We start from the raw sequence: 26,746 nt of genomic DNA, 5'->3' as shown, positions 1-26,746 counted from the left end.
TGGCCCGGTGTGGCAGTGTGCCTGTTAGGTTTGAGAAAAGAAGAAAGAAACCAGGGAAAGAGATAGGTCCTCTGCGCTCTTATGAGTGAGAAATTTTATAGGAAATATTTTGATAGCCCAAATGGATTGCTTTCATAGAATCATAGAATAGTTTGGGTTGGAAGGTCATCTACCTCCTGCAGTCTGGGTCTAGCTGGGGAGTCAGCGGTGCCAGCTCTTCATCTTCTGCCAGAGCCTCTGCAGGGAGAGGTGGCTGCAGGAGGCAGGTGCTCTACCTTGTGCTAGTGTGAACTTGATGTGACTGCAGTGACCCAGAGCTGGCGGCTTCTTGTTTCTGTGTCCCACCTGATATCTGACAACTGCTCTCTTTGAAAATCACTGTCTGGCTGAAACCAAAAATTGATCTTGCATCTGAAACTGTAGTCACCTGCAGCAAAATTCGACCATAGACCATATCGTGTCAGAGTGAAACCCGGTTCACATTGTTGTCATTATGTCTTGTCGTTTCAAGGAGGTAAGTATTGGACAGGGGATTTTTCTGCTGATGCAGTGATGTAATATCCCATGCTGATGTTGCCAGTAGTGCTACGTCTTTGGCAAGCTGCCTTCAGATTGCAGAGGTGTGCAGAAGCACTCAGCACTGTCGAGAGCGGCAGCTGTTTTGTCTTGCCTGCTGTGTCTCATGGAGGAATTTTTGATGACAGATGCTATCGCAGAACTCCATGTGCATGAGGATCCTGGCCTCCTGCGCTTCACTTTTCCAAGTGGTCTTGACTTTGCTCATGTACTGGACTGCTAGACTAGCAACAAAAGTTAGATGGTATCACTCGTAAAACGGAGAGGAGGGACCAGATGAAAGAAGAGCAAAGTTCACACTTCAGAATTTTTCTGCCTTTTTGTCTCCAAATTTCAGGGTAGGCCATACAAAATAACATGCTGTTTGCATTCTGTTTTTTTTTTAAAGCATTGGCTTAAGAAAGCTCTTCCCTCGCAGTCCTCATTCTTAGTTTCTTCCTTCCAAGAGCTGATTTAAGTATTGACTCATCTGCTCAAAATAATGTAACTCCAGGAGGACAGTAGCACTGGGGAAAGGAAAATATTTCTGAACACAAGCATGGCTGAACTTCTGCCAGTTTTTTCCTCCTTGGAGTTTTCAGTGACGAGTAATTTCTGCAATCTCCTGAGAATAGTGTTACCTCGAGGACAAGCTTTTTATTAAAATACATAATTGTGGCCTCAAACCCAAGCAATTCAGCCTTTGCCTTTGTAGGAGCAGTGCTGACTTTGAGGCTGATGCAAAAGAGATGTTAGGTGGTGGGAAGGAAACTTGGGTGAGGCTGCAGACTTAGGAAAACCATCAGGTGTGGAGGCTTTTGAATGCACATCCTAAGAACATGCAACCAGAAAAGGCAGAGATGACTGAGTTTGTTCTCATTTGACAAGACAAGGCTGTAGATACTGTCCGAAAGCCTCACGTCAGAGATGCTTCCCCAGCTTGGCCATCTGTCCCGCTGACCCAGTGACAAGCATCAGATGCTGCTCAGGGCAAGAACACAAGAAATATTTTTGTAAATGGAGAATAACAATTCTTTTCTTCCCAGGGAGAATGAAAATGTTTCTTTGCCTCCGTGGGGCGTTCGTGGGCGGGATTCGCTGGTGGCAGTGGGCAGCCAGGACCCACTGGTACAAAGTCGCTCTGTGTTGGGTTCTCAGTGCCGCCTTTGTCCCTGCCACAGCAGCTCAACTGGTTCCCCCGCGGTTCTTCCCGGGCAGCAGAGCCGAGGCGGGGGAGAAGCTCTCCGGCAATGTTACTATGGGAGCGACGCAGGGCTCGGCCGGGGGCGATCCACGGGAGCCCACAGCGGGTGCGGAGCAGGTTGGTAGCCTCCTCCCGCCGGGCGTGGTGGTAGGTGTTAACCTTGCTTGCAGGTGTTAACATGTGCTCCAAACCTGCTTGATGCACCTCTGGCCGCACACCCTTCCAGCTCCTATGAGGAAGGTGGGAGCTTCAGGTTTGGTCTGTTTATCCCCACTGCCTCAGGCTGTCTGGTGACACTGCTGGAGCAGTGGAAATGTCTTGTTCTTTTCTCAGTTTAATCAGGGTGGTGGGCAGGAGCGAAGGGTGTTTGGCTGTCGGGTGCAAGTGCATGGGCTTCCCTCTCCTGACACTGCCCAGTTCCACATGCCCTCAACGCCAGGAGACAGCTCAATTTTAGATTTTAAATACTGGTTGCGATCAGAGTGCAGGTCAGGGCTTCCACTGAAAATACCCTTGTTTCCATGGAGAAACTCCCAAGTTTGGGAAAGAAAATGCTCCCTCTCCCTGGCCCCTGCTCTATTGTTGGAGGGTTTTTTTACTGTTATTATTTAAAAGACTGTTTTGCTTTTATGGGAAAACATGTTGTTCTGTACCTGTTGCTGAACTGCAGTCATCAATATAACTCTGACATACCTGAGAGTAGCACCTGTAAGGACTGGAGAGGGTGGCATGGTGTGCGTGCTGGCATGCAGGAAGCTGAACTTACAATATCTCTGGTCATCTCCCCCGCCCGTGCTAAAACATGGATGAAAGCCATAAGCAGAAGTTAGTTATGCCTCAAAGTTTGTTTTGTGGCTTGTAGAATAACTTAATACTGTTAGTATCTTTTTTGTTTATGGTGACTGTGTGTTAGCCAATATCCCATGTTGCACATATTATGGGTGTTTATTTGCCATCAATGAACTACCAGTTGATAATTTCTTGTATGTGATTATTTCCACAGTGTCTGGTTTGGGGTTGGTGGGATTTCTTTTGTTTGGGGTTTGTTTGTTTGTTTAAACAAATCTCAAAGGTGGTGCAGTTTATCCGGATAACTGTTCTACTCTTACTCCACCCTTCTTGTTGTCTTCATCATCTCCTGTACTTGTCTCTTTCATCTCTTCTGAGTCGATCTTGTAAGCTCTTTGACACAGATCCCATTGTATTTGACACTTATGCTGCTGCAATACATGCAGTAAGTAGGTGTAGTAATTTGCTAATGGCTCTGGTGGGAGACACGTAAATGTCCATGACAGTGTGTTGGTGATGCCTTGCAACCAAGGCAAACCAAGGATATTTAAATATGTTGACTAGAGATGGATGGAAAGCCTGACTCTGTGCATGTGAGCTACAGTAGTTACAGAACTTTTATTTACTGATGTACACTTTAGATGTACACTTTATGTTGCTTAAATATTTTGTTTTGAGTACAGAATGATTCCTGAAGTGAGAGACCTTGCAGTATATTTCAGCAAATGGTGTTACTGATGCAGTCAATTTCCTCTTGTTTGTCTCAAACAGCAAAATTTTATGAACCTTCTTTTATCAATATCTGTGAAACCTTGCTGTTTTGAAGTTGCTGACGACACTTCTGTTGACTTTATTTGATCCAGGATTTTGCCCTTTATTATACTTCCTTCTTCATACCACAGGCGATGACTTTTCTGTGGAGAAAAGGAATGTTTAAAAAAAAGAAAAAGTAGGTGTTGTCAGGTTTCTATTGAGTGTATGACGTTTCTTCATTCTGTCCTAGGCTCTGCTTTTCTAAATAGTTTGGATGCATATTCTTTTTATGGCACAGTTTTGGTTACGTGAAAAATGAAAGTAGGCTGTGCTGGCTGTGAATTCAGCGGCAGCTTCTCTATCAGCAAAAAGGGAGCTTTGGCTGTTCTTTTCTCCTAACTATTGTTTGACACTGTAAGAAAGCTTGTTTCTTACATGTACTGAACTTAAATAGGGAGAAATGGCCCATGTGGCTCCTGCAATGGTTATATTCCTTATATAACAGTTACTAAAGATGACAGTTTTGTTTCTTTCATGAAGACAAGAGTTTGTTGATTATTTTGTAGAAAAAAGAAAAATAATCTGGAGGGATACTGCAGCTGTGATTTCTAGTTTCCTCTTTATTTTTCTTAATGAAGCTATGCAAACAGTATAAAATCTAATACTATAGTTGTAGGAGTTTTGGTTCTCACAGCTTGTGATTATTAGAGATGTAAACCAAATGAGTATTCAACTGATAGTGGAAATACTTTTTGAGTCCTTTATGTAACAGAAAGTGGTAAGTTGCAGTATTTTCTTAGGAAGCTGGTGTTACTGATTGCTGCAGAAAACTTTTTTTTGGAATTACCTGAATTGTCTATGGTTTATGGGCCAGATAATATGGTGGAATTCACAGCTGTGTTAAAGGTGCAAACTAATTTTAAATGACTTGCTATTTTATAACCATGTTTGGAATGTATTTCTTACCGTCAAAACAAAGAACCCGCCAAAAAATTTGTGATCCATACCGATACGACAGACATGTACTGCACATACCAGCCTTAAGGCAGAATTATGTTCATGAACGCGTGTTAGCTGGAATGTACAGTGGGAACTAACAAAACATGCAATTACTCTTGATTCTATGTAAGAAGAAATCATCTAGCTTACTAAACAGCAGGAAAGATGCCTTTGTGAACCCTCCAGGTATGTCTAATAGCTTAAAAATACAATAGAGGAAAATGGTCCTCCGAGACCTACAGTGGTAGCAGTTAACTAAGCAGGCAGATGATTGTCAGCAGTTTCCCAGGTATTTGTGCCTGTGTTATGCTGTATTAAATAATCAAAGAGCAGTATCTTTTTACATATTCTGCTTCTGGAGTCCCTAGATCCGATAAACAATACTGTGTGTTTTGCTACTGAATTTCGCATAAATGATTCTTGTTTAAAAAAACACAATATCAAGAAGGAAAAATTTTACAAAAAAACACCAGATGTAATCTAACAACTTCCTTGTATGGCATTGAGAAATGATACACCTATCCATTATTTGTTTATTTATTCCTTAATAATGAATGTACCGAGCCTGCCCTGCCTTTTTCTTGCACGTGTGTGCGTATTCTGTGATGAGAAAGCATTTTGAATACTCCTTCCATGTGATTCTTGGTTAGTGTGAGTTTTCAGAGAGAATGCACTGTGTCCAGCTAGACTGTCATTCAAAGTTCCACAAACAAAGCTGTGAGAGTCAGATTGTTGGACTTGACTGAGCTGAGCAGCTTGCTGCCATGGTCAGTGCTTGGCACTGATTGCTCTTGTTTCTGTGTTCCACTACTGCAAAAGTCTGGATAATATGGATTTTTTCTAGTGGCCAGAGATGAAGATTCTTCTGTTTAGTATTTCAGAGGCTTTTTGAAGAGTGGCAGAACAGTATGAAAACTAATTCACTTTTTTGGTTACTTTGTTTTTGTAGGTAGTTTTTTATTCCAGAAATAAAAAGTGGTCAGTGCTTTTGGTTATTCTGTTCATAGAGCCAAATCAATCCTTTTTTAAGGCAATTGAAGTGACAGTAGAATAGCTGATTGGTAGCATATGTGTGCATACTTCTTAGATGGTGCCATCAGGACTGTTGTTTTTCTGTGGAATTATACTTGCATTGTTTTGTCTGTGGACTAGATAATGGTTACAGTTTGGCTGTAAATTTTTACTTCCCAGCACTTAAAGTTCCCTGAAAGTCTTGCAATTTAGCATCAAAGTAAGGATGTTGTTCCTGACCCAATATTTTAGGAGGAACTCCTCTTCAATCGCTAACAGAGCTGACAAATATTTTTATGTGCTTTGCCTTGGTATGATGTTTTACAGTAGGTCAGGTTGCAAAAACCCTGGGGTCAGACTTCTAAAGACATAGTCTTGATAGCAAATGGACGCCTGCCAGCATTTCCAATAGTTGCTATGCATTTAGTTCTCCTCTGGCAATTTGTGTGCAATGCCTGGTGAGCTTAAAGGTTTCAGAGCAGGTTAAGATGGGGGAAGAGGGTGGAGAGATTTTTCAGTCCTGTCTGGCACACTTGTCAAGCTGTTGATAAAATGTGAAGAGCATGGTGTCAGAGTGTTGTTGGCACATCAGTCTTTGCTGTATGTGGAATACTTGTAATCTAGTCTGACATATGGGAATGCCTTGAGTATGTTTTGCCATTTTCTGTGAGGCTTTTTGTTTGACAGATTATTATGATGCCTTCTTAATTTTAATGTTGCTATGATGTTAAATTATAGAATTTAATTAATTAAATTTAATCCATTAATGTCTCTGCCTGTTGTAATAATTTGACTTAATTTTCCATTATTTTTCAAGCTTTCTTTTCCTTATTTACCTTATAGAAGCCAGTGGATATGTTCCTGATACCTTTGACAGCAGTAAGGATGGACTAAATCTCTCTGATCACAATGATTTAAAAAGAAATTAGATTGTTCTTACCTTTTTGTAAGGCTTGTTTTTCTGTAGGGAGGTACATAACTTTTTTTCTCTCAGATGGGAAAAAAGCGCAATATTTCATTGGGGTTTGCTTCTGCTTTGTGTGTCAGAAGTTCCTTGGAAGTGTATAATGCTCTTTGATGTGGTTCAAACCACAAGAAGAAAACTTTCTGTTCTGAATCTCAGTTGAGAGTGAACTTCCAGTTTCTACCAAAGTGAGTGGTGCTCAGGGTGGTAACTTAATGAAAGCAATTTCTAAACCTTAATGATTCTGAGATGTTTGATTTCCTTTCAGTCACATATGCAAAAAGATTCTCTTATTTTTCTTTCACAGTTCTTTTCAAAGCCTAATGGTTAATGACAGTGACTAACAGTTGCAGCAGGAGAAACAATATTAGTTGTGTCACTGGCTGATCTTGTTATGGTCATGTTGGCCTTTGTGTACTTCAGTTGCAGTTCTGTGGAAATGGCTCTGTTTCGTAGGGATGTGTCAGTTTGGTTTCATTTAATGGCTGGAGCAAAGCCTAAAATTCCTTACATTGACATTATATGCATGTACAGCCTTGACGTGGTAGAAAGATTGTGTCAAGGGTTCTAGTTTGAAATTGTTCTGCTGGCATCCTTTCAAGTGAAGCAAGAGCAGCTGCAGATAAACTGGGATTAGTGCTTTGGGAATGAATTAGCCAAGTGAAAGTTACTATCTTGATACTAAAGGAAAGTAATTTCTGCGTAAGTTGAGGTGTCTTTGAAATGTTCTGTATAACATAATTGGATGTTAGTGAAGTTGCACTAGTGTATAACTGTATGGTATACTTCATCTTGGCATCCAACCTTGCAAAATAATTGAGGAGGAATGGAAAATACTTGAGTTTTGCTGCTGTCATCTGCCCTTCTTTTGGTTTCTTACCTCTGAGTGTTTTATCAGTGTCATTTGGTACATGTTGAGTTTCAATGGAACACAACTTTATATTGTATTATAGGGTTGGTTTGTTTGCTTGTTTCCTCTTCTTCCAAATGTACTGGGACAAATATCAGTGTAAGACTTACAGACACAAACCCTTCAAATGCAATCTCCAGATTCACATTTAGATCCATACATCCCACTGTATGGATGACAGGAATATTACTGAACTCCCCTTCTGCAATTCTGCTCTCATTTTGGATCTATGCAAGATAAGGTGCAGGGGTGAACTTCAGCAGTTCTTTCTGGCATGACTGAGTAGGCTGCTGAGACATCTTGAGAAGGAGAGACAAGTTGCCTAAGACTTGGAGGGCAGGGATATATGGTGACAGAAGGAAAAGAAGGCAGAGAATTATGGCTAGTGTGAGTAGAAAACAGCTGAAAAAAAAATGTTGATGCCTATTGTGTCTGAAAAGGGGCAGTCTGCTTTAAAACAAGGACAGCAGAGCAGTCAGTGGTTTCAGTATGCTGACTGGTGCAATTAGTATCTGTGTAAGAGCTGACTAATGATTAAGCTGTTTGTTGTGGCATGTATCTGAACTACCTTGAACAAGACTTCAGGCTGCTTGACTTTATAGAGATGTGATATCTTTTGAATTGCCATTTTTTTAATTTATTTTTTTTACAGAAATTTCAATTATGTTCTTACCCATATGGACAATTAAATACCTTTGAAGCATTTATTTATCTGTCTTGTGTATCAGTGATCTGGCATCTGACACACAGATGTGTGTGTGGTTTGTGATACGACATTCATAGTTGTATGAAATGCATTGCATTATGTGAATTTTATGAAGTTTTAGTCTTGGATACGGTCAGAATGCCATTAAACTTCATATATTATGAAGAACTATATTGAGGTTTATTTTCATCAACCAAGGGAAGCTAGCTAATGTGACAATACATAACAGGAATGCTTGAACAAAAGCAAAATGCTTCAGAGAATACAGTGTATCATTCTTCTATGAATAGAGTTAGAATAAGGCATACTAGAAACCTTAGTGAAAGAAAATCTAGTTTAGTTTGAGACTAAGCTCAGAAACAAGCAGTTGCACCACTGTTTGAATTATCTTGCATTATGACTCGGTGGTTAAATATAAATGCTGACCTGGTTGGATTGTATCCCAGCAATGAAATGGCCTTTTAAAAACTGGTTACATGAAGCGGTAGACAGGTACCCAACTTGTTTTTATCAGATTTGGGAGCTGTAGTTAGTGAATAACAAAGTTTATGCAATCACAGAGTTGGTAAGGGCCATGGTATGGTAGAAATGCAGTTTCTCACCAGTAGTTGCTTGATGCTAGAGTTGGCCATTTCTGCTGCTACTGCTTTTGAATATGGAGGCAGGAAGCCGAAGCATTCAAAAGCAGTAGTAGTAGGTGTGTCACAGGAAGTAAAATGGTAGTAATTATTTTGGACCACACGAGATGCATGAGGTGCCTGGGTTTTTTTCTTTCAAATTTTTGCTTTAAAATGCTACAAGAGTAGAAGTTGCACTTCGGCTGCGGGGAATAATTGATTCTAAAGAGAGACACTTAAGGAATTTTTCACAGTTATTTTTTTCTTATTAGTTTATCTAGCATAACGAAATTGAGTATGCATACCTAGTGAGTTGAGTTTACCTTCCCATCAGATCCTGATACTACAAGTACCTGAGCAAACTTTTTTTTTTTTTTTTTTTGATGCCAAGCGAAAAGTAATCCTCTTGAACTTAGCTTATGCACAAAATGCTGAAGCATTTTGATTCTCAGACTTCATTTGCATGGACATGTTAAAGAGCAGGAAATAGAGAAACATTATGCCTTGAAAGAAGCATGTTAGGTTTTCGATTTAAAGTAATGGGAATGGTTAAGTCTGAGATAGCCTTTAAAGCTGTTGTTGATTAAATTAATTGAAAGTTTAATGTCCCTTCAGTAGCATTATCTATTTTCAGTGTATACAAAAAACTTCCTGGCATCTTAGTCTGTGTGACAAGGTAAAAGTCTAGGAAACCTGTTTGGAAGATGAAACAGCAAATAAACTCACTTCACTTTCCGGTGTGTATATACACACACTACATCCACAAGTATAATCGATCTGTCAGCCTTTTACTTGGATTAATTTTGACCTTCAACTGAAATTACGTGGCTTCCAGGTGTTTATCCCCTGAAGCCTTGCTGTGCTTTTTAAAAAGGGGTGGTGGGAAAATCCATATTACTGCCAGATTGGATGCATGGTGTACCCCAAGAGGTGAGGTTTATTCTTTTATTTTTGCCTTCTCCTCCCCTGCTTGACTTTTCAGGTGTAATGAGAAATTATGCCTTTATGTCAGCAGAATCAGGACTTTAAGGACCTCATGGTGCTTCATGCAAGTGTGAACTCCTTCTGTTAAGGTGGAAGGGTAGCCTGGAAGAGAAAGCTTCACTCCAAAAATGTAACTGTAATTGTCCATTTTATTGTTAGTGCTAAAATGTAGCCTTTCTAACTGTAGGGGCAACTGTCAAGTAGTATTGGTGCAAAATCTGATTTGGTATTTTTCAGCTACCCATTGCTATGGTGTCTTGGTGTGACTGATGAGTATTATGCGTGGTTTATCTTTGGAGTCCCAAATGTTTCTCTCTTTTAAGAACATAAAACTGCTTGTTTGTTTCCTTTGTATAAACAGTGCCATTAATTCTTGACATAATTGTGTGGAAAAGCACTTAAACTTAATAAAGCTGGAATTAGAAACAAACAAAACAGTCTGACTGGTAATAGGATATGTGCTTGAGATTAAAGAAACAAAACAAAAAAACACCTAGCCCCTTGTTTTAACAACACATTTCCTGTCATTTTTGTTTTGAAAGAGGATTTTGACCTAACAAGATGTTAGGCCTTTCTCAGAATTTTTTAATTTATACAACTTATGTTTATGAAAAAAAATTACTCGAATGCCAACCTGTTTGGGAATAGTTAAATAAATATATTGTGCAATGTTGACTCTAGATCTTCAGAGCAATGATAACCATGCTTTGTGCCAAAGCAATAGATTGAATGTGTATTTCTAGAACTCAAAAGTAATGCCACGTTTAACATCTTTTTATAGAGCAGGGAAGCGGTGTGTGTGCTTCAATTGCAGAATCAGCACCACCTAGTGTCTCTCTGGGTCAGCTGTGAGTTGTGGACCTTGGAACATTGGCTCTGAGGTTTTTCTGGCTTGCATGAGTTGTCTGCATTGTGCAAAAATAATTTTTGAAAAACTTGGTAGGGTTCTTCTGGAATATGAGGTTTTCTGCTTGTTTTGCTGGTCTGCTCTAGACTTCCAAGTGTCTTGCAAATTCAGTGGGAGATGGAAATGCAGTTTCTGGTGTTTGAATGTCTTTTTAATATGCAGCATAGAAGGCGGAAAGAGGGCAGGCTTTCTTCTTATACATATGTGCTACAGGGATAGATGTGTTTAGTGTATGTAAATATATATTAGAAATATCTTTTTATTACTATAACTTAACATATTTATATGTTAGACTATATCCCAGTATTACATTAATATCTATGAGGCCTTCATAAATGTTTTTTTTAGAATATGAGCAAACAGATGAGATAAACAACCTGAAAGGTAGTTGTATTGAGATGGGTGGTCTCTTCTCCCAAGTAACAAGCAATAGGACGAGAGGACACTGCCTCAAGCTGCAAGAGGGGAGATTTCTGCTGCATATTAGGAAAAAACTTCTTCACTGGAAGTGTTGTCAAGCATTAGAACAGGCTGCCCAGGGAAGTGGTTGAGTGATCATCCCTGGAGGTGTTTAAAAGACATGTGGATTTGATGCTTGAGGACGTGGTTTAGTGCTGGACTAAATGAATGGTTGGACATGATGATTGTATCTTCTCCAACCTGAACCCTATGTTTCTATGATCATCTATTTGAGCTGTGCATTTATTAAAATGTAGGTTTCCGACCCTGGTCCATCCTTGAAGGTTAGGTTTCATCTGATGGCTGAGTTGATCTTAGCTGCAGAGCTCCAATATTCCTTCTTCTTCATCTCCTGGTATTCAACTGTTCCTTGGCAAGCCAGTTCAGCTCTCAGAAATGACAATAAAGTAATCCAGTGGGAAAAGCCGAACAACTTTTTGATGCTTTAAGAAGTTGTTCTGGCCTTTAAAGAGCTAAACAAAAGAATTAATGGAGTGACTGTAAATGAGCAGGAGGGGGTTAGAAATTGTTACAGTAAAAAGGAACTTGTTTAGTTCGTATCTTGTGAAACCATACCCAGCCTATGAGTTAGATCTGTGTTTGGGAAGAGAAACCTGCATTGCCAAAGATGAAAAGGGGTGTTGGTCTTCTGTGAACCTTCCAAAGGTGCTTGTTTCTAGAGTCATGGAAACCTGAATGAGCCTGAGAAGAGGAAAACATCTAAAAGTTAAGCAAACAAACAAACAAACAAAAAACCCACCTTGGATTTTTGTTAGCTATTCTAAGGTGAATTTTGACTTGAACTCAAAATATTTTAAGAAAATCCTGATTCTCCTCTTTCTTCCTTTCAAAGTGCTGGTCCTGCTTTCTGAAATTCCTCACTATAATTGGTAAATGTTTGACATTAAATACGTGGGGAACACAGTTTTCCTAGGCAGTATCTTTCTGGCATGGACAAATGAAAACGTCCTTGGAAAACAGCTGTGCTCCTCTCTCTATCCCTCCCTCTCACCCTTCCGAAAAGAGACTAGTGTATGCATTGGTCAAATATTTATATGTATACCCTCCCCAGTTTATTGAGGTATTTCTTTAATACAGAATTGAAACAAATAAAGCTATTTAGAGATTGTGCTTTACTCAGTAATGCAGTAAAAGGATGTGTCATGCCACATTCTTTACTGTCTTCTTTTCAGTGTCCGGGTTACTTGTTATTCTCTCTGGTTTTTGAAGTTGCAGAGTAATTAAATATTTGCAAAACCCCAATCCCATGCCTGTAATTTGATGTGTTTTTTCCTATGCTTGGGCAAAATCCTGCAAAAGTTCTTTCAACTGGGAATGCTTTTTCATCACTGTGAATGGTTAGAAGAATGCTAGTGCAGGAACTGCTATTATGGGCAGATTGTGCGATGTTCTTCATTACATTCAAGTGTCATTTGTCTTTGACATGTTGGGAGCCGGATTAAGTGATATATTTTGAACTAAAAAGCACACAAGTTGTCAAAGCTCAAGATCAGCACAGCTCGTCTGTATATATGCAGTCTCTTCCATCTCCTTTGACTTATTTTTTAAACAAATTTTTGTGCACTAGAAAATCTGGGGCAGTGTACTGTGAATGTTTCGAACTGGGCTGAAATGCAAATGAGACCCAAGTGCATTTGTCAATATTTTCAGTAGTCTGGTAAACAGTGCTGTTGCTCTTCATCTCCTCAGTTCTGCATAGGACTGGATTCTAGTTCAGTTGGCTTCCTCGAAGGCATTTGGAGTGTTGTAGTACAACAAGAGTTAGAAATGAATGCAAGTTCTGCCACCCTGTAGTTTTTCGTGGTCTGTTAGCTGGCTAAAAGCTCTCACAATGGGAGAAGATTGACCCCTGCTTTCCTGTTACAGGGCCTGTTTTGGTGTGAGACTTCTGTTTGACATAAACGTAAGAAACCTGTGTGTTAGCTTCCTTGCACAACACATTTAAGTTGGATAGGCTTGAGTTGAAGTCAAGAAACCTGAATTATGCTCCTGGCTCTGTGACTGTCAGCTTTGGCACTGGGTGTTTTTTAAGGAGGAGTAGTTTTGTAACTGGAAACAGAATTTATAGTGAAATAGTGCTTGGCAGAGTATTGAATAATGACTGTGGGCATTGTTGTCATGCTGGATTCTAACCATTCTGGAAAGAAGTAAACCAAAACATTTTACTTATTGTCTAGTAAACATCTCATTTGGTGGTTTTAAAGGTTTTCATGCAACTTAAGAAGTAAAGATTGGTCTTCAAATGTTATGTAGCATCTGCCAGTGCTGCTGTAGATAAAATTTACAAATTCTAGCAAGTGAATTGTTCAACTTTTAAGTGAAATTATTAAGAAAAGATTTTGGCATCATCATTTCTTTTTTCATTAAAGCCAGTTCTGTTTATATTTCTGTGTAATGGCATTCAATTTGCTAGATCTGTGAAGAACAAATAACTACAAATGTTACGCATGCTTTCTATTTTCTTTAAATAAGTCTTTTTTAGACAACTCCTGTCTTGAGATTATGGCTTTTGGAAAAAAATGATTCTCACAGAAATTTTGATAGTACCTGTTGGATGTGCTTGTTATGAGCAAAATACCTTTGCTGTGCGAGCAAGGTATTCATTCTTGTGAGGTAATTTTGGAGAAAGGAAAGGCTATATCTAGCTGATAATTCTCTGTTGGAGGGAAGGCAAAGAAAAGATCATCTGCACAGCTGATTTCTACGTGATTTTTTTTCCTCTTGAAAAGCTGTTGTTCCAGTACAGAGATATATTTACTTCTACAGTATGTGATTCTTTTTTTGTGAAGATCCTGCATCCTAGTAATATAATCATCTTGATGTTAGCAACCATCTTGATCTTTTAACATGGAGTTGTTTTTATGTCCTTTGTGTGTGTTTCTCCTTCATAAATTTAAGAGTGGAAGAAAAAATAAAAGGAGCTTCTGCTTTGTTTAAGAGCAGTTGCATATAACTCCTAGTGGATATCTTTCGCACACCACTTTTTTTCACTTCTCTTCTTTTAATCTGAGTCACTCTTCATTCTGGGAACCTGTTTCTTTAGGACAATATGTTGTTCTTCTGAAGGTTGCTGTATTGGTGCCAGGATCCTACACAAAAAGCAGGAAATGCTTCTCTGAATTACAGCATTAATGTTAGAAAACGAGATACCTCTTTTTTGGAGATGTTTGCTGTATTGTAAAAGATCCATAGATAAATAGTTTTTTTTAATCCTCCAAGATTCTAATCAAAGATATACCATCCTATATGCAGATACCTCATGAAGACACTTCGGTAGTAGCCTTCTTACTTCAAAGTGGCTTGAGCATCCTTCCTTACAGCAGAAGAAAAGACTGGTGAAGGTCTTGCCTCTTCAGTCATTTTTCCCTATGTAAATTAAGAATACTTGACAGCTCTGGATATGCAGCTTCTCTTAACGTGTTCATCTTCTCACAGTCGTCTTTATTAGCCTCATAGGCTACAGCCTACAGCTGAAAAAGAGGTGGCATCAACCTTTGTACCACACAGTAGTGTAAAGATTACTTCTTACTTCACCTAGCCTCCACTGTCTGTTGAGGGGATCTCTTGGGGGTCTTTCAGAAATTGAAGTGGATCAGCATCTTTGAATGCCTGTAAATCTAGGGCCAGCCAGTTTTGTTTGTCGTAATTGTTTTTATGCAGGTAGATGACAGTTTCTGAATCCTCTGGTAATGTACCTGCTCTTTGAAGTCAGGTATACTGCCAACATCTTGATGCAGTTCTAGAGTCCCTCCACTTGTCTGCCTATGTCAGCATCTGGAAGAGCCTCTGTCTCTATCCTTTACAGGTTAGACAGAGCTGCGACAGGGTCAGAGAAGTCTCAAATACATCTTTCTATTTTTTTTGCTTCATGCTGGTTTTGTAAAAAGAAATAAATAAATCTAAAGTGTGGGTTTGGAAGCTGTGAATGCATTCAGAGGAACGAATTTTAGAAATGTTGATGGAGACTCTGAACTATTTTGACCAAACTCTTATGACAGGCTTAAACTACCTGCATCCACACATGTGCTCTGGAAGTGGGAAGCCCCAGTCAGGAGCTGGTATCAGTGTGCATCTCCCAGCCCCCCACCTTGGTGCAGGCTGAACAGTGTTCATCCTCAGCAGCTCAGTGCTGAAGGTGCAAGCTCGTGTTCATCCTAGTTCTGCTGGGTAGTGTAGGGATGAGTCCACAGGCAAAACACAGGACATTGAATTCAGACTTGATCTTAAATGGAGAAACCTAAAAAAAAACAAACCCAAACCACTCTTCACATTTTCCACTGCTGTCTGAACTTCCTACTCTTCAGCAGTTAAAATTGTTCCACTAGTGAAAAATGTAGTCTGCAGATGGAAGTTTTGATTAGCATTGTGTACTGAACTTGGCATGTGCTCCTATCTGTTCATTGCCTGTGAAACTTACTTGCATAAAGTTTAGGGGAAAAGTTCATGTAAGGTTTAAATTTCACAGCATTCATGAGATGTAGATCGAACTGATAGCTTGACCTGTTTTCCAATAAAGCCATCTGTTTGGCTGTATGATTAGCTTATCATTCTTGCAAATATTTTACTAAATGTTTGAGGGCAGAGGGAGTGTCTGTTATTTGCAGTTGTTATCATTTTGTTTCCCTTTTTGCTTGCTGGAGCCAAGTCCACAGTTCTGCGAGTGTTTGTGTGTAATTTTACATGTGCAGTTGTATGGATTATTCACATGTATACAGTAATTTCTGCATAAAGACTTCCTGGATTCAGCAGCTAAATTGTTAAGACTTGATAGAAATGCTAAACCGCATTACTCAAGACAATTGAGTCAAGTGGTAATTTTATAGTATAAAATATTACAGTCAGATTATGAGTTTTTAAATAATCTGCACTGTGCTTCTTAAGCCTTCTTTCTGTAAAGTTTTGAGTGTGTTCCTGGTAGGGTGAACCTGTATGTGCTTGGAAGAAAAATAACTTGCTACATATCAATCTATTTCTGACACCATTTAGAAAAAAAAAACCCAAACCATAAGATGCTTTTTCCTGGGGACTCTTAAAGTGAGAGTTAGTCAAACTCCTGGTAGAATTCCCTGCTGTGGTTTTGATGTGCTTCTCTGTGAAACTGACGGCAGGATTTGTTCGAGTATGTAGGCCACTATTGTATTAGAATTACATAACCGTGTTGAGTGGTGGAAACAGATGAAAAGACGGGGATGTACCACATCCCCTCACAGATTATATCCTGCAACAATGAAGACAGCTCAAGCTCTGCAGAGAATGTGGTCACATGCAGTCAAAAAGTTGGGGATTTTGAAAGGGCACGTGAGTTGCTTTTTGTTGCATCTTGCTTCAAGTCTTTTCTTCCCCTTTTTCCCTCCCCCCGTATATCCCTTCTCTCTCCAACTCACTTTTATAGCCAGATAACTGTTGTGGCAGGTCTTCTGGTTTTGTTCTTCTTTCAGTGTGAAGGAAGTTGTATTCAGTCATCTCTCGGTAGCAAGTAATTGCATAAATCTCTGATGACTGTCAGTGAGAGTTGCAACAGCTGCCTGTTCGTAGCACACAGATGATTTTAGCACTTTGACTAGTTTCCTGCCAAAGATTTTGTTAAGCAGTCTATTTTGGGTATGTGGAAAGCACCTGTCATTTTGGTATATGAGCATTAGGCAGATTTAAGCAAATCCTGAGTACAGTGTTCTAATTAGAAATGGACTGACTTTAGTCACTAATGAATTTAGACTAGCTAATTACAGTAATTTGCAGTTACTGCAGGTAGCCTGCTATCTGTGTGAAACCTGGGTGGACTTGCAAAACGGTTACTCTTAATAACTGTAGGTTAACTTTGCCTGCCTTTCTCTCTCCAATGTTTTAGTGTGCAATCTTGCAGTGAAATGGCAGTCCTATAAGGGATACACAGGCTGCTCAGGATCCTTTTGTGTTGCCTTAGAGATGCAGTATGAAGAAATTGGCGAGGTGATGGAGGCTTTTTGTAACCCATTACTTGATACATTCAGAAGCAAGGCATATTACTAGATGTGGTGTACAGGAATATTGTGATTGTGGTGGAGACATCAATATTAGTTTTTGTTCAGGTCCTCAGCTGATGATTTATAACATTTGTATTCTCTTTCTCCCTCTCAATCTTATCTTCTCCATTAATCTGGCAGGATGGGTTAGCACCGTGGCAGTGGCAACCAGCGGTACATTTTATAATGTTAAAGAGATTATTGCTTAGAGATTTGAGGGAGTACAGATGTGTTTTGTGCCTTATGGGCTTCCAAGGTGACCATTCAGTTCCCTGAACTGTGTTACAGGGCCTGCATAGCTTTATCAGAATGGCAGGACTAGTCCTGTTGTCTTTGTAATTACATGGCACAAAATCAGCTTTGCAAGTACATAGTGTACTTCCCTTTGCCAATACAGCATATCCAGTATATAGGAGAGAGTTTTGCAGGGAGCAGTTTCTAAAAATGTACTACTTTAACACATAATTATGAATTTAAAAGTTAATTATTTAATTAGCTTTTGCTTAATGTTCAGTAACTGTTTCAAGCTAAAAAAAAGCCCCTCAGATTCAAGCAGAAAGTACCTGAGACGGTCTCTGATACTCCGAGGCACTTTTTCTAGGCACAGATGAGATGATATTGTAAGCTTAACATATTGCAAGATCTTAATTGTAGTGTCTATTGACAGTAGTTTCTCTTCCATTCTTATCACTTATTTTTGTCACCAGATACCATGAGACTTATTTGCCAGAGCAAAATAAACTTAACCCTGTTAGTTTGCAATGCTTTTATTTACTACTACGCAAAGCCTACCTTCAATTGTGTGTGAGATTTTACTTGTGCCAGTGCTCATGGGAGGCCTAGTGTTCTGGAAGGAAATTCCTGTAAGCTTGCAAGTTTCATACCAATAAATTTGTGCCCTATGTCTGTACTGTGCTTTCTTTAGTCCTTTTCCTGTGGTGGTTTACTCAATAAGCAGTCATTTCTCTGTCCTTCCTCCAGTAGACAGTGCATTGAAAGACTTGGTGTTTACAGTTTCTAGAAGACTAAGGCAGCTCTGCTGCTCTTTTTTCCCGTGGGTAGCGCACTGTCTTTTGATTGCATCCTACCTGTGTTGCTATTTTGCCTGTATAGAGGTGGACTCCGTATTCTGGACTGGGAAGTAGTGTTGTTATGGAAGAACTGCATACAGTGCAAACTGAATTTGAATGGCGTTCTTGTTACATGTGTAAGCTGTTGAGGCTTTTACACAGTGAGAAGAATGGAAAAGAATTTCTGTCTCCCCTGGTCCTACAAAATTTGAAACCACTTGCTTGTTCAAATCTTACCCATCATTTGAGTCCATCTTTCTTTCTAAAACTTTCTTCAGTGAAGTCAGATGGAATTTAAATGACACTGAGTCCTAGCCTTAGCACAGACTGGTTTCCCAGAAAGCTCAAAAATACCATATAGAAGAGTAGGACAGAGGTGGTGTAGGCAGGGGTCAGTAGCAGGTAAACTGTTAACTCGTTTTCATACATGCCAGACAAGCAAGCCTAGTTGCTTCTATTTACTGCAGAATCGCAGTGGCTCAGAAGAAACAGTTAGTTAAGGAGAATTTTTTTTACTTAGGGAATGTTCTCTGTGCAAGGGAATATATGTAGCGTAACAATTCAGTGTCTACTGGGTGGAAGGGTTAGACATGTCAGCTGGTTAGACATGTCAGCTGGTTAAACAGGAGTAACAGATAAAATAATTTCACCATGTGCTTCAGAAGTGTAATTCACTGACCAGGGACATATATGTTTTAATACTAACAGCTACAAATGTCACTCATTCTTTTATGATCTAGACAAGTAGAAATTTAAAAGTACTTACTTGTACTATTTTTAATATAATCAATCCTCTCCTCTAGGTATTTTAAATTATTTTTTTAATTGGACGCAGAAAGTTCTGGAAACTGGAGAGTTTTTCATTTTCTGGGAGAACAGTGGAAATTTAACACTGTTCAGTGTTATAAAATTCTCGTAAGAATGCTGAATGTTTTGTGTATTCCCTCAGGAACTCTGAGCAGGACTCCACTTTTGAGTTTGTTTTTCAGTACAACAAATGTGGAATGGAAAATATAAACCTAATTCCTATTCGGGGTGCTCAGAATCCAATGAAAGAATACATCATGGGGTTCTTTGCATTTGAGAAAAAGCATCATAACTTGCTAAACAGTTGTGTACTGCCAGAAGACTTTTACTGGAAATACGTGGGGTGTTTTAAGTATAGGCATGCCCTTCCTATGTCACTTCTCTATCTATTGTTTTGGAGTTTAGCTGCCAGTAGGCTCTTTAATGCCTTTAAAAATACCATTAAGTCAAAACAGAGCTTCTGTCTGAACTTCAGCTGACCAAACTCTTAGTTTGATCACTTTTAGCAGTAAAACTAACTAGGACTACAGTTGAGTATGTGCACGCTTGTACTCATGCAATGCCTGGATTTTTCTTGTGCAATGGATGCTTTGCATTTTGAAATGTTTGCAGTGCATCAAATATGCATCAAATATTGAGACTCATTTTACAGGGCGGGCACCGAAGGGGCTGGCTAGGTACTGTGTGATGCATCAGAGCTGGGTGATTATTTTGTATTATATTTTAAGCTGTGGTGTTGGAAAGTTTTCAGTTTATATCATGTAAGATAAACTGATCAGTTCGGGATCAGTTTTAACTGGAAATGTGGAAAAAAAAAATTTCTGAGAAGTCATTGAAATTAATGTACCAGTGGTATATAGTGATACACTGTGTTTGATGGTAAAATTTAATTTGTTGAGGGGAACCTGAGTTATGTAATTCATTGTGTTTTGTTTCATCCACATGAACAAGAAGCAAATGATCTGAAGGCTGCTTTCTTTTGAAAATTGCAGTTTCAACTGCTCATCTATTGTATGCTGGAATGGAGAGGCATTCCTTAAGTCTTTTGTGTGTTGTGCAAATCAGGGCTATATAATGCTAATGTGATCAGAGTTAAATGCTCTTGCTGAAAAAGACTTTTCCAGAAAATCAGAATGAGTTGTTAAATTGGTGAAATATGAAGAAATTCTACCACTCAGGGTCTATAAATATTGTTTGCTTTTTTAAAGAAAAATCATCATTAATTGAAATATACACATTTCATGCTAACCCTCCCAAATCATTAGAATATGCATATTATTTTTATACCTATGTTTTAATGGGGGTAGTTCACATTTAGAGAGTAATATGTTCTGTGTTTTACTAATTGGTTTCTGTTTGCAGCAGGCCCCAGGCATGGAAGAGCTGATATGGGAACAGTACACTGTGACCTTACAAAAGGTGAGTGAATTCCTGCTATATTTTTAGTTATCAAATATTCAAGCACTGCTTTAGTCTAAATATGTTTTATGATAAATGTTAGCACATTTGACTCTAGAATAGGATTAATTCATTGTCCAAATTAGATATGTTTGTAATTTTAAAGCCTAATTGCTAGTTACTCGTACAATAATGTGACTCTTCAAGAGTGAATGAACAGTTTAAGTGCTATATTTGCTACTGTTCGGTCTTTGTAATGACAGTATAATATTCCACATGCCGGCCACATAGCTAAATTTATCATTGAATAACCTTAAAAACAAAGCAGGTGGTTCTATCAAGCAGTTGTGGTTAATTTCCAAGCTTTATAATAATCACTGAACGTGATTCCAATCTTTTTATTTTTTATAGATATACACTTTAATCTTTCAGTGTAGAATCCCATGGAAAATCACTGTCATCAAAATTTCTAAAATACATGGACTACAGATATCACTTTTCTATCACAATTGTTCTAAGAAAAGAGCAAGTGTTATATCTCATTATGTAGAGTCCTTTTGAGTGAAAGAAAGGAGACCTTGCTTCTGAGTTCTCTAGTGGCTGGGCTGCAGCACCATGGGACAGAATGTTTGCTTCGCTAGCGGTGGTGGTGGTTCCCAGCTGTTCTGATGATCTGGGTTCAGTGAGCAGCCAGTACTACACCACTAAAATTTCTTTCACATGCTCTGCAATGAAATCAACTTGGTGATGGAAAGTCAAATAGGGAGCTTTCCTACACAGCCTGTTTTATGTGCTGAACTATTGAGAAGGGATTGTTTTACAGGTTTCACAGGTAGACAGGAGAAAAATTGCATAAGCAGGCCTTATTGAAAAGCTGGAAGTCAGAGTAAAGTCTTTTGTGTGTGAGCATTACTTCTTTGCCTCAGAGACAGCCTTATATTCCTGAAGTGGCAAAGGGCTATTGGTCTTTCTGCATCAGTCTCTACCCATAGATTTTAGCATTATTTTGAATTCTGTATTGTTTTGACTTGAAGCATCAAACTGCTTCCTGTAGAAGTAAGGTGCAGCAAGTGAAGTGCTGTTTAAAAAAAAACCCAAACATTGCTTTTTTTCTGTCTCAAAGAACTCGCCACCTAATATAGGTACGAGTGGAACAGGAGCTGGCATGTGATGAACTGCACACACTGAGTATGAGTTGGAGCAAAAGCACCACTTTAATTTGTCAAATTACTTTGACGCTATGTTAAAATGTTTTGCTTCAGTGTGACTCAATATGTATTTTACAGTGATAGGAGGTCTATCTGTGAACTAGCTGATAAAATTAAACCTGTGTCTTTAAGAAAATGTATGGTTTTGTGCAGACCTTCTTGTCTGTGGTTCAGTTACACTGACAATTCTCAGGCCTAGTATTATAGACATGTTTCCTTCACAGCCTGTTAAATATTTCCTTGATTTTATGAACGCTGTCTTGGGGCTTTTATGGGTCTGATCTTTTAAGGACAACAATTTTCACAAATTCTCTGCTTCTTTTTTGTAATGAACCGTGAATCTCATTTAGTCTGACTGAGAAGTAAGTAGTTGTTACAAGTAGATTATAGTCACAATGGATGTGAGATCCTCTTCCAGTTTCCTAAACATTATTAAAAAAATAGATTTATTTAACGGTAAATATGGTATAAATAACCAGCGGGATGGTGGAGCAAATTGCAGCCTAAGTGAGTGGGTCCTTCGCTTAATTACTGACCATCACAGGGCTGTAGGCTGAGATTTTGGAACACTAGAATGTGTGATCTTGTTACATGGATTTTTAAACTGGTTCCTTTTTAAATCTAGAGGTGCTGTGTGTTGCTGCAACTCTCTGCGTGCAGCTATCATATTTTAAATAATATCTAGGTATAGTGCCATCACAAGAACTTTCTTGTTGGTCTTTTTTCTCCATGTCAAAATGCTTGTGGATGGAATTGAGTTTTATTGTATTTGGTTTTCTTTTAAAGGATTCAAAACGAGGATTTGGGATTGCAGTTTCTGGTGGAAGAGATAACCCTCATTTTGAAAATGGTGAAACATCAATAGTTATTTCAGATGTTCTCCCGGGTGGTCCAGCAGATGGATTACTTCAGTAAGAAATTTCTTGTTTCCGTGCCTGGCAGACTTTGAAGGGCATGGGTGTAGAATATGTAAAACTTTTAGACAGGGTTGATTGAAATCCTGGTAATTTAAATCACTCAAGATTTGATGCCTTCTTGAAAAACTAGGTGTTTGTCTTAAATTAAGAACAAACAAACAACAAACTCTATGTGGCAATATCTTTATTTGCTATTTTGTAAGAAATCAAATTTCAGTGGTGTTGAAATGTTTTTGTAGTTAAATATGTTTCTCTTAAGATTGCATTTCTTTTAAAGAAATAGTAGAAAAACTCAACATCTTAAAACATTCTCCCCTGTTCTTCCTCTAAGCGACACATTTAGTGATCAGTCATTAGTTTTTAAGAAAATGGCTTAAGTCAGCACAGGAAAGGGTCTTCACTTCTAAGGTGTCAGAAGCAATAATAGGGGAAAGAAGAGAAACAAAATTGTTTGCTAAATATTTATTTTATATTTAAAGGAAAAAATGTGGAAATAAAGTGTTTCTGAAGTCTTCCTGGTAACATCATCCTTAGTGAGGCAACATCTGTCATGGACAAGTAATTTTTAAATCTGCAGGCTGAGATGAATAGGTTGTAGCTCGCTGCTGATGAGTTTTTCATCATTTGACCTGGAGTACCTGATGAGGACTAGACAATTTGGAATAATGACGAAGTTCTGCAGTAATAGTAATTAGAAGGAATAGATACTGGCAATTTTGGCAAACATTAATTTTTGGTGAGGTAACGAAAAGGCTGACATGCAAGTAGTTATTGAAAGACTGGATAAAAGGATTATTGTGAAGCAAGTAACAAACCATTCTCAACATAAACATACAAAGCCTTTGTTTTATAGCAGTGATACCTCTGCATCACCGCTATCATCCATCCTGTTCCATAATCATCAGTCATTTGGGGGTAAAATAATGTCTACAAATTATCTAAGATCCTGGGTAAATTGATGATGACAAGACAATACCAAACAATTGAGCGTATTCAGGCGAAACATATTCTAAAGAAAACTTAATGGAAAGCTGTTCCTCCAACAAACCAAGCAGTATAGGCCTAATCTTCAGTGTGTGTGGGAATTACAATCATGCAATCTTTTTCAGGGTAGGCTGAGCATAAATGGATGGGAGCTCTTGATGTACTTTACAGTGTTAAGTTTGATACCATCTTTGGAAGACTGGGTTGTGAAGAGAGCTATTTTAACACTCACATAAAGCCCAGATGAAACTGATACTGGAATACAGTGTGTCGTTCTGGTATACTCATTCTTTAAAAGGCATTGGAAGGGTATGAAAAGAGGCACAAAAATCACTCAAGAGGTAGAGAAAGTGCCTTACGAATAGAAGCTTAGGGTATGTAATCTTCTTATTTAGAAGAAGATTGTAATGTGACTTGATTACAGTGAGAAGAAAATAATAGGTGCTAAAGATTTCTTTTATCTAGCAGAAAATGACAAGGTAGCCAGTCATTGGCTGAGCTAATGCTCTGACTGTAAAGTTACCGACTGAGTAGTCACCAGAATAAACTAGTACAGGGAGTGTAGGTTTTTGATTGTTCGTTTTGTTTTTTTTTTACTATCCTAAACTTTTTGTGTTGAAATGAATGCCTTTCTGGAAGGCATATCTTTTAATTAATCATATGTTTTGGTCCTGTCTCCTGGAGGTGACTGGGTTAAGTCTTAATGGCCTGTTTGACATTTAGGAGGTCTGAATGGGTGGATTAGTAATTTCTTTTGGCATGTATTTTAGAGCAAGGAGGGCTTTTTATGTATTATAGTTTGGTTAAGTTCCTCCGACTCCCAGTCATCTTTCTTCAGAGTAAGTGGATCCTGAATACCAGTCTCTCAGAACCGTGTACTAGAGAGTACTTGTCAAGATTTGTCTAGATACTGCTCTGGCTGCAACAATATCTTGGTGTGAAAATATCTTGCAATAGATGTGAAAGACTTGGTGTTCTGAAAAAAAAAAAAAAAAGAATAAAAATTTTAATGGCCATCACAAATATCTCTAAAAAAACCAGTCTTCTTTGACATTGTAGCAAAGTACTTAAGCTGGACATAGTAGATGTACAAAAAATGTACGCTGCTACACAAAATCTAACTTTTAGACATACTGAAACCTTCTTCTAATATGCAAGTGTTGTAGCGTTATAACAAACACAGGTTTTGAGCAAAACTCCCTGTTAAAATCAATGTAATCTATAGGTTCCCCCTTCAATGAAAAAAGAAATTTTCTTCTAGTGTTTTCATGAAGACTTCTCCTAAATTCACTCTTTTTTTTTTTTTTTTTTCCCCCCTGCCCCCTCCTCGCTTCCAGAGAAAATGACCGAGTGGTCATAGTTAATGGGACCCCAATGGAAAATGTTCCACATTCTTTTGCAGTCCAACAGCTTAGGAAGAGTGGAAAAGTGGCCACCATTGTAAGTAAATTACAAATATATTCACTCTACAGCGGTATGTACCCATGTGACCAGTCAAGATTTTGGTTTTCTTCTGTGACATGTATTGTAACTGTATAAAGCAAAGCTAGCCTTTGCCTAAGAGAGTATACAAAGTGAATTAAACAAAGCATAGACTTAATTTCTACAGGTGAAACAAATGGAAATTAAGCAGCAGTATCACAAAGTTATCCTGTTGAAAAACTGGAAATAAAATATATGTCCTCAGTCTTCACTGAATAATGAGCAATAGTTGGAAAAAAATAAAGTTATGTGAGACAAATGATGTCCTGAATATACAGACACTATCCAAGAATTTGCTGTCCAGATTGGCTTTCATTAGTTTAGAGAAGCATCTACAATTATCTTTTGGGGTCTTGATACGTTTCTTAGAAGGCATCCAGCAAAAGGAGGAATTATTCATTACTTACTGTCTTGCAGAGGTGAGAGAATGTGGTTGCTGAACTGTTGCGTTGTTTTTTTTAAAATTCTCCTACTGTTCTTTGTTCTTCCAGTTAGTAAATATTTCTTCTGCTCATCTAAACATTTTAATTCACTGCTTGTTGTACAATTAGAACATTGCTCTTTTTTCCTCCCCCCCCCAGCCTCTATTTGAAGTGTGAAGACTATGCATCTGTTGAATCTCATATTCTGACTGTTGGAGAGTTGGTTTGTTTGTTTGTTTCATATTGTATCGAACAGGTGGTGAAAAGACCAAGGAAAGTGCAGGCTGCTGCGCTGAGGAGAAGCCCTTCACTTGATTATGAGGACAGAGCTTTAGATGTCGTGGATGACCATGTAGAGTTTGATGGCAAAAGTGCTCGAAGTGGCTATAGTGACAGGAGCTGGCATGGTGGCAATGGAGGGCGCAGCCAAAGCTGGGGGAACAGCCTGGATCAGAGCTATAGAGATGAAGATGACAGAGGACGTAACCGAAGCAGAGACCGTGACCGGGAATGCAGCTACAGCCATGACCGCAGTCGTGGTAGGAGTATTGACAGGAGCTTGGATCGAGACTATAGAAGAGATCGGAGCAGGGGAAGAAGCATTGACAGAGACGGTGGCTATGGCTATGAACAAGACTACAGGGGAGACTACAGCCCACCCAATTATAGTCGTGGATCTCAACCTGATACTAGGTATGGGAGGGAAGTGAGGAGTCGAAGTCGGGACAGGCTTCGTTCCCGAAGTCCTTCGCCTGAAATACACCATCAACATGACTACCTGGGACCGCAGGATGAGAATGGACCGATTAGTGTTCTCTTAATGAAAGGCAGGCATAATGAAGGTAGGTATAGTAGGGGAGGAAAAGAATTGACTTTTAATACACATTCTTTTGATGTGGGATGGAGAGGAGCTTGAATGTTCTCTGCTCCTAAAGGTTAAATATTGAGTTTCTTAACTGATTGCTTAAGTTGTTCTTTCATTCTTCCTGGCTAGTTTAGGGGGCTTTTTCCTTGAGCTTCATAGTTGAACAAAGAACCATTCACCCATATTATTTTAATCTTTTCAAGCCACTGCGTGCTTTGGTTTTCCATTTTCTCTGCCCTGTTCTCCTGGTTCTGGTGGGAAAGATGGATCCGATAGTGATTCAGATTGTACTTGGCGCATTTACAAAAGGGTCGGCTACAATGGGTGAAGAGTAGACTCTGCCTTTAGTAGTGCAATTACGTCTACCCTTTAATATAATTAAATTAGCTCCAAGGCTTGTTTGGTTCTGAATCCTCCTTCCTCTTCTTCTCCTGCATACAATGTTTCCACTTGTAAAGATAATGCAGATAGGTATACAAATAAGAAGAAATTTGAAGTACATTTGAGAAGTTCTATATCTAGCTAGTAATTCTGTAATAGTTTCTGCCGTTCATATGGATGCTCTGCAGACTTGCTCAAAGGTGGTGATCTTTCAAAGCATTTAATAGTTTCTTTCCTTTTCTGTTGTTCTAGGATGTGCATATTTTAAGAGTATTGCCTTTCTTTTTAATTAGCAAATATACCAATCCAAGTAACTTGGAATAAAGGGAAA

General features: G+C 38.7%; 1 protein-coding gene across 8 annotated transcripts in view; it reads left to right on the top strand.

Annotated features, from left to right (window-relative positions):
• The window catches only part of TJP2 (tight junction protein 2), a 64,417-nt gene that overhangs the window by 18,934 nt on the left and 18,737 nt on the right, over positions 1-26,746 (top strand). For 5 of the 8 annotated variants that reach the window (XM_054053600.1, XM_054053601.1, XM_054053602.1 and 2 more), the window contains exons 3-6: positions 20,121-20,177; positions 22,151-22,275; positions 24,603-24,705; positions 25,426-26,011. In XM_054053600.1, the coding sequence (XP_053909575.1) occupies positions 20,133-20,177; positions 22,151-22,275; positions 24,603-24,705; positions 25,426-26,011 (859 nt within the window). In that variant the 5' untranslated portion in view covers positions 20,121-20,132. Of the gene's footprint in view, positions 1-16,090; positions 16,178-20,120; positions 20,178-22,150; positions 22,276-24,602; positions 24,706-25,425; positions 26,012-26,746 lie in introns of those variants that run through there. The other 3 variants (XM_054053598.1, XM_054053597.1, XM_009565319.2) reach the window with 3 other exon arrangements.

The sequence above is a fragment of the Cuculus canorus genome, chromosome Z (genome assembly GCF_017976375.1).
Source record: "Cuculus canorus isolate bCucCan1 chromosome Z, bCucCan1.pri, whole genome shotgun sequence".
NCBI lineage: Eukaryota > Metazoa > Chordata > Aves > Cuculiformes > Cuculidae > Cuculus > Cuculus canorus.
The sequence above is the reverse complement of the archived record's forward strand: the minus strand, read 5'-3'. Positions and strand labels throughout refer to the sequence as shown.